General features: G+C 47.1%; 1 protein-coding gene across 1 annotated transcript in view; it reads left to right on the top strand.

The window, feature by feature from the left end:
- Positions 1-12,285, top strand: part of LOC141746125 (unconventional myosin-X-like) — a 96,931-nt gene that overhangs the window by 3,850 nt on the left and 80,796 nt on the right. The window contains exon 2 of the mRNA XM_074593935.1: positions 10,890-10,988. Within this exon, the coding sequence (XP_074450036.1) occupies positions 10,890-10,988 (99 nt within the window). The remainder of the gene's footprint in view (positions 1-10,889; positions 10,989-12,285) is intronic.

Here is a 12,285-nt window from a genome sequence, read left to right as displayed (position 1 = left end):
CCAGCTTTAAGCTCTCAGTTGAAGCTGTCTGGCTGCATCATTCAGAGATCAGTGTCTCCGGGAAGCCCAGGTTGTGCTGGGTGGGAGGTCTCATACATGGCATCCTGGATTAGGTTTCTCAACAGCTTGCCCTCCCCACTCCCTGCAGCTGGGAGAAGATGGGAGTTCCTGTGAGAGAAGAACGTGGCTGGATGTCCCAGAGAATCCTTCCAGAGACTCCTGTCTGAGCCGAGGGAAATGGTTCAGCTGACTTGGGTGACGCTGACCATGAGCGATGTGCTGTCTTTCCAGATAACAGGGAGCTGAGTGCCTGTGTGTTAACAACCCTTGACTTAGGAAAATGCCGTCTCCGAAAGAAACGGTAGACAGAGCATTGTCTTTTTCAGCAGTGGGGCTGCTCCATGAAGGAGTATTCCCACCAAGTCTCTCTCCTCCCCTGAGCTCCACGTGCTTCGCCTACTTTCCCTGACGACATCCTCTCAGTTTACCAAGAATATGGTGACCTCTTAGAAAAGAGGACCTGGAGAGATTGGGAAGAGACAGAGAAATGCTGAGTATTACATCCATGCTGTGAATGTAATGCTTTCTGAGTCAATACCAAAGAGAGCAAACCCTCTCTGTTTAATTAGTCTGTGTAGCTCAGCTAAAGATGGGGCTAGATGCAGAATCGTCCATCCCAGCTGCATCTCCCCAAAACCATTCAGAGTGATAAAGGGGCAGATGTAGGGCGAAAGGGCCCGGCTGCCCTGTTGTGGAGCAGCAGTTGTGGGGAAGAAAGCTCTTGTGCCAAAGGTGACATGAAGAAGTGTCTGGTGGAAGAGAGGGAGTCCTGTTAGCTCCCTCCTTAGGGCATTCTTCTGGAGCCGGGCTGCGTGAGCTGTGACCTTGTCAGATCCTATCAGCGGTGGGAGGCTGGGCTGGCACAGGCGCTGGGTGGGAGCCCCCACGTGAAGGCAAGCCGGGTCTCCCCTGGGCCAGCCTGCAGCAGCCCCATCACTGCCTCCAAAACCATCTCGCACCACTCCGGTTTCACTTCTTGCCTCCCTTTTTTTTTTTTAACATAATAATCGCAAATGTTTCGCAATTTCTTATTTCCCATTTTGCTTTGAGGAGAATGTGCGAGCTATTTAAATGTGATCATTAAGACTGAAACTTCTGCGAGTCTGGGTTTCCTGGTTACCCTCCAGTTACCCCAAGCTCTGTGGTTCTGTCTCCTCATTTCCATCTGAGATGGCACACAGTTCAGCAGTGCCGTAGAGCCGAGTCCCAGGAAAAACACCTACGGAGAGCCTGTCTGCCATGTACCGCTTGGCATAGCATCTGGGGTCTCTTGGGTCCTGTCATTATAAACGCAATAATTATCGTAACAACTGAACCAGTGGCGGGGCCTCTCGTAGATACAGTGATCAGCGTATTTGATGAGAAGGGGAGAAATTCAGGTTAGGACCAGGGCTGTTGATTAGTCCTGTTGATTCCTGCTACCTGCATCTTGAGCCAATGATTAAGATTTGGCTGAATCACACTTTCTGGGAAGGCTTCTTATTTCTGGAGGATCCCCCACCTTTTGCAGTTTCTTCAAGTGGTTACACAACCTTGTTTTAAAATAAATCCTGCTTCATTTCTAAAGTGTCTGGCAGCTCCATCCGTTTTTGGGTCCTACTTTTCTTCTGCTTCGCGAGAGTTGTTTCGTCCCAGATAACTTTTCTGTCTGCGAGAAATGATCCTCCGGCACCGGGCTGCTGACAAAGGTGAGGCAGCAGGTAGCAGGGCAGGGGGCTCGGTACTGCTGGCAGCGGCATCTTCGCACCAGGGTTTAATTAGTTGAGTACGCAGGGACCGAGGTGAGGTTTGCAGCCCACGCTGGGCCACATGCTGCTGCCATGCCCCTGCTATCAGTGTCTGGCCTAGATAGGGCAGCCCTTGCTCTGGCGAATCTACATAATGACATTAACATTTTCACAAGTACTTTTGCATTACAAGGGATCTTTCTGAAGAGCAGAATTGACTAAGTTTTTTAGATTTTCTCTGGAAGGCTTCTCTCACACCTCAAAGCACAAGTAAGCAGTAAACTTCCTTACTCCTGTTTATACACCCCAGACACGCATCAGCTTTTGTTGCAACCAAACGTTCTGGGAGTTTCTGTTCAGCAATTTGCAATCCTCTTCGGGCCTGTGACTTTCCAGAAGACATTCCTCCGTTTGAAGTGCTCTTTGCATTCCTCCTACCCTGAAGCTGACCTTTCAGTTTGGCTGTATTTTAATCCCATTTTGTTCAAACAAGCGGACTGTGGAATCCACACTGCTCTGATGGTCTCATCCTGGTGGGTACTTGCTGATCTACCAGATGTTGGCATCTGCTTGTACTGTCAGCACTACTTTTGACTTTAGGTTCTTGATGAGAGTACAAAATACCACTGCCTCTGCCTCTGCAGAGTTTTGTTAGAAACTCCCTCAATTACTCCTGGTTTTCCCCATTCATAACAACTGTTTTGAGATCCCTTTGCTGCTCAAGGTCTGACTTTTATCAGAATACTGTGTTCTATATGATCAATGCCATGAGAATCTATTACTGTCCTATTTATCTCTTATGCTTGGATGCAAAGAACGAAGACGTCTTTTTGACTAGAGCTTCTTTCTACATGTTGACTGGCACTGGACAATGATTAAAGCTAGGGTCTCTTTAAGTTGGAAAAGCTGAAGGGAAAAACTCTGCATTTTCCTTGAGGTCGTCAGAATAAGCAACCCATGGTTACTTGGATAATCCTGCCATCGCCCTTGTTTAGTCTCTTTAGTTCCAGCCTCCTGGAATTTCCTCATAATGTCCAGGCTTATCAAAAATGAAAATCAGCTGGTGAGAAACTTTATTGGCCAGATGTCTGGGAACTCTTGGGCCTGCTGATTTTTAAAATGTTTTACGTCCTTTCCATTTATGAATATACAGGAAAGCACGTCAGCATCTCAGTGTGATGCACGAGGGGTGCTTTCCAGGGATGTTTATTAAAAACTTCTGCATGTCTCCGTCGTTATTCACAATGCTGCCATCCCCATCTAGTAGTTGGATGCTGCTACTAGCACGTCTTTGTCCCCAATGATTTTAGAAGAGAAAATAGTGAAACATGGACTCTACTGTCTTTACTGTTCCCCAGCTTCTTACTTGCATGAGTTGTTTTCCCCTTTTTCCCCACGTTCTTTCTTATTTCAGATTGGCTGACAGCGCATCCCAGCTCAGAGGGACTCCACTTGCTCTCTGCGTGTGTTTGGGGGAAGGACACTGAGGACGATCAAACATCAGGAAAATGTCTCGTGAAGAGCTTAAAAACCCTGAGAATACTTTATTAGTGAGATGACAAATAGGGGGAGACGTGGCAAAAGAGCAGAAAATAATGGATGAGACATAGAAGGTGGATTGGATTCCTCTGTTCCTCCACCTCTGACGGCGAGAAAAAGGGATTTTGTGCTTCCCAGCAATAAGACTGATGATTGATTAAAAAGTGTACATTTCCATATAATGTGTGAGTAGATGGTAGAACTCCACATGGCAGGGAATTACTGAAGTCAAGGATGTGGCAAGATGCAAAAAGGTATTGGACATAATCCCAAATGATGCATAATAAACACTGCAGAACAAACACTGTTTCGGGGCTCTCACCTGAGATTTTCACAAAACGCGTTGCATTGTGGCAGCTCGGAGGCAGGATGCTGGAGCTGCCGTCTCTGTGACAGACTGCTGTATCCTCGTGGCTTCCTGAGGCCCTGAGCTCTCCTCTGTGGACCCGGAATGCCACTCAGCTGTCCATCAGCCCAGCTTCAGTCTTGAAGCCATTGGCCAAATTTGAGAGAGAATGGGAGCTGCAAGGACGCTTCCTCACTATATACTTGGTGGCAAGAAGGAGAGGAGACCCAAAGCAATGTCCAAGTTGAGGGCAGGGCAGGGATAGCTCTTCGCTTGCTCTGTTTGGAGCTGGTAGCAGGTCAGTGAAGGCTTTGTTAGGGCCAGGCTGGGCTTTTGCATGTGCCACATTGCTTCCTTCCTTTCAGGGCTACAGAGAAGATGTGGGAAAGCCAGAGTTGTTGTGATGCGTCAGGGATATTCAGAGACAGGAAATACGCATCTGTAGGTATCTATGTGAGTATTGTGCCCTAGGGAATTACTTGTTTTAATTCAGGTTTTAGGTGGGGAAGAGCTCGTAGAGAAGGCATGGAAGTAGTGCTGGTTTTTATGAACTGAGCTTTAGTATGCATTTTCGAGGCTGGAGAGAACTGATGGTTTGCAACCTTGTGGTTGCAAACTCTGTAGGACTGCTGCTTCACCCAAGGCGGGCAGTGACTGCACTGCTCGTGGTGGAATTGAAGGGGCAGGTCACCTTAAACTGAGCCTGGAGAGAGCTTGCAGTGAAGTCTGGAAGGATGCACACCTGCCTCCTTTCTGTGCACCTTGTGCTCGGGGCAAAGGGCAGCCCTGCAGCATGGGGAAACAGCTGGGGGTTCGCTCCCTCCACTCTAACGGGGAAGAGCTGGGGTGGTTGCTGTTGTGGGGAGTTGCTCCTTTGAGAAGAGCAAGAATTACCTTCAAGGACCAGGCATTTCCTGTGGGATATCTGAAGCTGGGAGGTGTGCAGGAGAGAGGGGCGAAGAGAAGCTGTATAGCAGCCAAACTGGGGGAGGAGAGAGGAACAGAACAGATGGGAGGGGGAGGCGAAAGAGGGGTGGGAAGCAGTGCACGTACATCAGTGACCAGAAGTGACAAACTGCTCTTAGATTAGACAATTTAAAATGCACAAACCTTTTCCTGATACTGCTATTCTGCAAAGCTGCTGGCAGAGTGAGGGCTTTGCTCCTTAATTAGCAAGGAATGGGGCTGCTAATTGGCAGAACTAGTCTGAGTCATGGGCTCAGCCTGGGCTGCAGCTCCGGAGCAGCAGGACCCATGGCTGCAGCTTTGTGCTCAGCTTGGAGCTGTGCTGGCCCGCAGAGGGCTGCCTGGGCTCAGTGGGCTTCTGTGTGGGAGCCATGGGTGAAATCCAGTCCCTTCTTGCTCTGCAGCGTGTCGTTCTGGTGCCTTGCAAGAGGTAGACTTCTGTTTCTGTTGTCCCTGCTGCTGTTGCAGGTATCATCCCTTGTGCCAGCTGCTCCATGTTGGCTGCTGCCAGCTCAGCTATTCCTGCTTCTGTCTCTCTCCTTACCTGTGGCCTCCTGGGCTGCCACCTCCCTTCCAGCAGCTGATCCGGGTTTTGCTGATCAGATATAACCCAGGGACTGGCTGTATGACTTCATTTCAGACTGACAACAGAAAAACAGCAAGGTTGCATTCCTTCCCATAAGGGTCTAGGGTGTCAGGGACTCCCCCTCCCCACCAATCTTGTATCCATTAGCTAAGTCTCTTTGTATCTGTCCTATCACTTATTCATGATCATCTAGATCAATCTGTTGAAAAGTGCATTTATTGAAACCTGATCCTGGCTTTGTCTGGACTGCAAGGGCCTTTCTAACCCAATCTCTGCTGCGTGGTTTCCAACCACAAAGCCCATTGAGGCTGGGAAGAAAGCTGGCTTAGCGCAATGCTGCTTCCAAGCCTGGGAGCATATGGATCCATCGCCAGGAAAAACACAAGGCTTGGATGCCTAATACCCACTGAACAGCCTCAGTGTGCTAGGAGGACAAAGGTATCTATACACACAATACTTTAGAGCTGAAAAACTTAGAGCACCAACAGCAATTTTTGACTTGGACTCACAGTGTGGAGGGGTCCGTTCTTGAGATATCCTGCCCTTTGCAGAACATGATGGGGGTTAGTTACCCAAACCAAGGCACTGCAAGAGCCTCTTTAGTATCGTATTTGCAGGTTGTTCTGGATCCTGAGGACTCAGTCACAAAGAAAACATCACACAACCCTCCCCTAATGGTAACCGAGTGGACAACTGTGTGCATGTTTTATACCCTGTAGGGTGTCTTCCAACCAAAAGCACTATTCTACTGTGAATAACTCCTGGAAAATTGATGCATCTGTCACGGTTGTAGCCCCTGCCAAGCACGTTACTCGTGAGAGTTGTGCAGGTTTGTGCACAAGGAGGAATGGGGTATGTGAATGCTGTCAGAGGGAGGCAGCACTGCTAACTCTCCTCAAATCCTGTGCAGCTGGGGCAGCTCATTCTTGCACCTGGGAAGAAGCCATTTCTAGAAAAGTGGAAGTCCTGGGGAAACAACCAAGGGTAGTCCAGAGTACGTAAATAAGAGGAGAGCAGGATATGATGACTTGTTTCTGAAGCATGGTACGGTGGCAGAGCAGTGGCTTGCTCATGTCAGTCCATGAATGTGTCCCCTGCTGGGCTGGGAGGCTGTGGAGAGGCAAAGGCAGGTACTCTGTGTCTGTGGCCTCTCTCTGCCTTCAGTAGCTGGGTAGCTGGTGAGGAGGGTGCACCCGCTGGTAGCTACACACGCTGCTTTAACACCTGGGTGCTTTACTTCTGCAGTCAGGGTTGTGCCCTGCTTGTCTGCCTCTGCGCCCTTTCCCTGGGGTCCAGCATACGAGATCTCCTTCATCCTTTCCCTGCCGACACAGCGTGCTGCCTCTCCTGAGACGCAGGTACAGGCACGTGAATCCAAGAGATAACGCCTGGTATCAGTCACTCTAAAAAAGGCACAGAAGGCCAAAGAAATCTGTGGCTTCGATTGATTTTTCGCTATCATGAATACCAGGAAATGTTATTTATTTTTAAGTCTAGGGTCCCAAAGTGCCAAGTGTTATGTGAACAGAGAAAAATGATATTTTATAGTTTACTGTCAAAAGTGGAAGACAGCATGGCGTGAGAGTGAGGCAGTACTGATGAAACGGTACTCTTGGTATGCAAGCAACTTGATTTTCTAAAGTATAACCCCCTGTTATGGGATCAGTTTTCAGGATTGTGCTTTGCTATGCACTTTGTGGTGAGGCCAGTTCATGGACAGATTGTCACCGAGACCATAGGAATGAGGATGCTGGTCTCTGAGAGTTCACTTAACATCTGAGTGACCTACCCTTGATACAGGAACCCTGGTACATTACTACTTTATTCTTTCTTTCAGTACCTGCTGTTGTTGCCCCACTTAAAAACAAAACAACACCCCTAATAAACACCTAGTTAAAAGAAGAATTGGGAGGGGATGAGCTATTCTCATTATACAAGGGGCTCAAGTTAACTGTATGGTCAGTATTGGCCAGCTTTATTCAATGGAAAGCAGTTACACAAAATCATCACCCTGCTGTTCCTTAGCTGTGTTTTAAGGTGTTCTCTTCAAATTCACGATTGCTTGTTGCTTCATTTTGTTTTGCCTCTGGACGTGGGTGAGACCTTCTATATCCCAGTTTGAAAACTGAAGGGTTTTCACTCTAGCGCTAGGAAAGCAGGCGTTTTCCCATCATCTGTGATCTCCCAGCAGGAGCTGGGACCCACCAGAGCCGGCAGGTCGACGCTCTGCAGTGCTGGGCTGTGCTCTGCTTTGCTGCCCTTGCTTCTCCCATGGAAGTTCAGCCTTGCTGCCTGGCGGTTCCTGGGAGTTTTCTGCTCAATTTAATCCTTTCAACTGATCAATGAAATGTGTGGTATTGAGGGAGAGGAGAGTGATGTGAGGGCAGTTTCTTTGGTGTCACCATCTGTTTCTGTATTTAGTCAAGGCTCCTTGGGGAAATTCATGTTTAGAAAAAAGGGCTGATGGAAGGAGATGCACTAAAACAAACTCGGCCTTTCAGGAAACGGGGGCTATGCTGGGCAGAAGTTACAATAATTATTTGCTCTGTGGTTCCTACTTCTGGCTGTCTCAGCATGATGTTCCTTTTGGAAACAACATAAATGGGTGCAGTTATTCTACTGGGCAGAGGCAATTGCTGTTGTAAAAACAGCTACAACATCAAAGTAAACTGAAGTAAGTAGTTCTGGGCAGCTGAAATGCCAAGCGCCTGGGAGTTTCATCTGTTGCCTTCTCCTCCTTAGCAGCACACAGCAGGATCTGCCGTAAGTCCGTAGGAAATTGCCTAGAGAATAAATCTTATGAGAAGCGATTGAAGGAGCTGGGACTGTTCAGTTTGAGGAAGAGGAGGCTGAGGGGAGACCTCATCGCTCTCTACAACTACTTGAAAGGCCATTGTAGAGAGGTTGGTGCTGGTCTCTTCTCACAGGTAATTAGTGATAGAACAAGAGGGAATGGCTTCAAGCTGCAGCAGGGTAGGTTTAGGCTGGACATTAGGAAAAAATTCTTCACAGAAAGAGTGGTCAGACACTGGAATAGGCTGCCCAGGGAGGTGGTGGAGTCACCATCCCTGGATGTGTTTAAGACTCGTTTGGATGTGGTGTTAAGGGATATGGTGTAAGGGAGAACTTTGTAGAGTGGAGTTGATGGTTGGACTCGATGATCCCAAGGGTCTTTTCCAACCTAAATGATTCTGTGATTCTATGAAATGGTGCAATATTGTACAAAAGAATTAGGTCTCCTTTTAGGAGTATTTGTTACTAGTTTTGCACATGGACTTCTGCTGGGAAAGGGGTCTGGGTCAGTCTGGACTTTCTGATAATTTCTGGGTGTTGAAGATACCGGAGGGATCTCATTGTCCATCTCCCTTCTTTTTCCCTCTAAATGGTGGGATGTGGAAACCTAATAAATAACAGCGTTTGTGCCCATGGAGTGTCTCTTGAGTATCAGATTATCAACTGCCTCTGTCGCCAAACTAATTTCTGAGCTCAGGGAGTGGAAAGTGTGTGCAACCCAGATCTAGCTGGTCTGCAGGGTTCTGCAGACCATGTAGGGTTCTGTGAGCACGGCACACTCCTCATGCTGGTGTGTGTGTTCTTGTGTGTGTGTGTGCCATGGCATCGGGGTGCAGTGTGTGTGGGAGGGTGCAGGCCTGGCTCCTGATTAAACTGCACTTGCCTGCAGGCTCCCATCTGTGTGCTCCTGGGTTACTGGTGGCTGAAGGCATTGAAATGCACTGTTGGGAATGAGTGTTTACGATAAGTATATTAGAAAAGGGTTTCTTTCATCCCACCGTTAGAGAACTCCAGACACGACTTCGCTGTTTTCTGACTCTTTGCTCTTGACGCCATGATGGTGATAGGAGCCTTTGGTGAAAACAGCTTACAGATCTTGTACTAATGCATGTTGCTGTTCATACGTTCATGCGGAACAGTCAGAGTGTGATTTGGGAAATGGATGATTTCTCAACAGCAATGTCTTGCCCAGATGCCTCAGGACACTTTGTCTCAAGCATCGAGATTATCAGAAAATGTAAGAGGATGTCATGAAGACCTCTGTATAGTTCCTCAAAATCTGTATTCAGTGCATTGCTTACCACCTCTCTGGGATCTTGAAACTTGAATCTGCAACGTAAGAAAACATTTCTTTCTATTGCTTGCTGGCCATGAAGGTGATCTTTGCACACCATCCTTGGGTTTAGGTACTAATCAGATGCACTTGTGCTTTTCATTCACTTAATGAGGGGAAATTAATCTGCCTGCTGTGGAAACTCTAGAGCAGAACACAGCAGCAAAGCTAGGATTATGTAGGCCTTTTTTTTATGTCATTAGAACTAGTTTCTTTATTCTGAGGACCGGAGGTTGGCCAATAGATGTATCTTCTACAAGAAAGAAAATCTAGGGTACCAAAGTGTTTAAAGGGACTAAAGTAGTTTAAAACCCCCCACCTAAACTACAATAAATCATTAAAAATAGAATTAGTGTTCCACATTCTGTATAATGTAATATAGAAATACTATTGCGCCTCTTCAAGCACAATAAGCCTATAAGCAAGGAGCTAATGGTGCTGACGGGTTTAAGAGGATAGGAAGGGCTTTTATGATCAATAACTTAGGGGCAGAAGACAAATTAGGAAGAAAATAGGTCTATGAATCGATGAAAAGCAGGATGGCCTTAACGTTACTCAACAGTTCAGCACTTTGGCTTTTTCTCAATACTTACCTAAGCAGAGTTTATGTGATTTCTCTGGGAAGACATGGAACAGATTAGTTTGCAATAACTGAAATGCGGTGTGACGTTATGCCTAATTCTGCGTAATTGTGGGTCACGCTCTCCCTGATCTGCCTTCGTGCTCCTGCTCTTTCTCTTGTACCGGGTCCCAAAGTCGGGCAGGGCAGAAGAGGCCAATCCAGCAAACTGATTTCCCCAGCACTGTTTTTGGTAGGTGAGATACAAGATCTGCTTGCCCTGCAGATCCTTGCATACGTGTTAGCAGCAGTCTGCCTTTGTGCGCAGGCTTGTCTTGAGAGACAATGAGCAATTTAAGATGTTGTGGGGTGTGTGAAACTATATATACATCAGGGCCATCATATAAACATCAGAGTGTATATACATCAGTGTATATACACATCAGAAAAACACTCAAGTCATGTCATTTACCCAGGGAAACTTTTGCAAGAGAGGGAAACAAAGCTCTGTGAAGTCTACTTAGCTGTTGCTGATGACTTCTGGAAGCATTTTGATTTACAATGATGTGTGGGTGTATGAAACTCTAAACATGCTTTATTTACATTTCTATTATTATTATAGCATGACTCTTGATGACCAGCTATTCCAAGTTTGAAAATATTTAGACAGTCGAACCCACTATTCTGCATGTTTGTATCTTTCCATGACTCTCCCTATAAAAACCACTGTTTCCTTACATTGGTTTCTGCATGAAGCTGATTAAAACTGCTTTTTCTTCTTCTCATGGTACGTTAAAAAAGTCAAAACCACTTTCCTTGAAAATGTAAGTAGGACTTGCTTAAAAATTTTAAGCAGCTGTAGCTTGGAAGTAGCCTCTGAATACTGCTGTTTCCCCCATCTTTCCATGGGTGTTTGCACCTTGGGTATGGGTCTTGCAAGTTCCAGTTCTTTCTAACAGGAGGTCTTCTGGTTTTTGCAGGGTGCCAGGGTATGGCTGCGGGAGCACGACCAGCTGCAGCCATGCACTGTTGGCTCATGTGCCGACGGAAACGTGCTCTTCACCTCAGATTATGGCACGGTAAGTGAAGTTTGCATGAGGCTGCCGCCTGAGCCAAGTTGCAAGATGGACTTCTTGGTCTTGTGTGACCTTAATGTTAAAAGGAAATTTATCAATTGAAATGCCACAATTGTGTCTGAAAATTGACCCTGCTTTCTTTTACAGACCATGCCAAAGGTCTAACGAAGGTTAAAAAGATAAGATTGTTCTCTTTCTTCTGTTCCTTTGCCTGCCCACCTCACTCTGGTTGGTTTTTCTTGTGCCATCTTTGAAGGACTTGCATTAACAACCTAGCAAAACCATTATATTGGCGAAATGCTCCTAGGAAGGAGGCAGCTCCACCAGCTAAGCAGCCATTTCTGCCAGGATGTGTTTCTTGCAAGCCATGCTGCTGCAAGGGCTGTTGCTCTCACCACCCTCTGCTTCAGTGACTTTTGCCATCAGCTCTTTAGGTCGGGGGCACGTGAAAGTGAGCTCCCCGTGTAAGTGCAGCTGCTATGCCTAGGGCAGTTCAGCAAGGCAGCTGAGCTCCTCTGAGAGCAGACCTCGCTGCTGGCAATAGGAATCGGGTCTTTTCCCTGCCTTACTTCCAGCCCTGTGTTCCTTGTGGTTCCCTGGCATGCCTGCTGCAATGCTCGTGGAGTAATATTGGTAGGAAGGGACCTCTGGGGATCATCCAAGTCCTCAGTGAGTCAGCTCGGCTCCCTGACCCTGGGAAATCTATTCGTTGCCTTCACTGAGGTTCTTATTGAGTCAAACTGGTGCCTGGGCTGGGAGGAGGATGGGGAAATGGGCAGGACTGTGCCTTCCAGCAGTGAGCAATTAGATCTGCTCAGCTATTTTGATGAACAAAAGCTACAGGCAGCTTCTTTGTTACAGAAAATTGGACAGGTTTTTTTCAGCCTCTTACCTGGCAAAGGAGGGAGCAGAGAAAAAGGAGATTTAGGACTCCAGCTTGTGGAGAGTCAATGGTAGGACTGTCATATTTTTCACTCGTGCTTTGAAATGGCTAGATTTCAAATCGTCATTCCTTTTTAAAGAGCCTGATTTGTTTCTCAGAGACAGAAGCTCACCTAGCAGGCACATAGGTTTTCCATCTCGTTCCTCAAGCCTCTCAAATCCTTTCTGGAGGAGCTGCCTTGTGTTGGGAGTGCTGGATAGTCACTAACGCATTTTAAGAGATCACAGAGGCATTCATCACAGGTAACGCAGCAGCCTGCAGAGCACCAACAAATGGTGAGTACTTCTGTGACTCTCTCAGGCTTGCTCCTGACTCTTCTGATATGCTGCTGTGGCCTTGGAGAATCCTCCAAACCCA

The sequence above is a fragment of the Larus michahellis genome, chromosome 7, assembly GCF_964199755.1.
Source record: "Larus michahellis chromosome 7, bLarMic1.1, whole genome shotgun sequence".
Taxonomy (NCBI): domain Eukaryota; kingdom Metazoa; phylum Chordata; class Aves; order Charadriiformes; family Laridae; genus Larus; species Larus michahellis.
The sequence above is the reverse complement of the archived record's forward strand: the minus strand, read 5'-3'. Positions and strand labels throughout refer to the sequence as shown.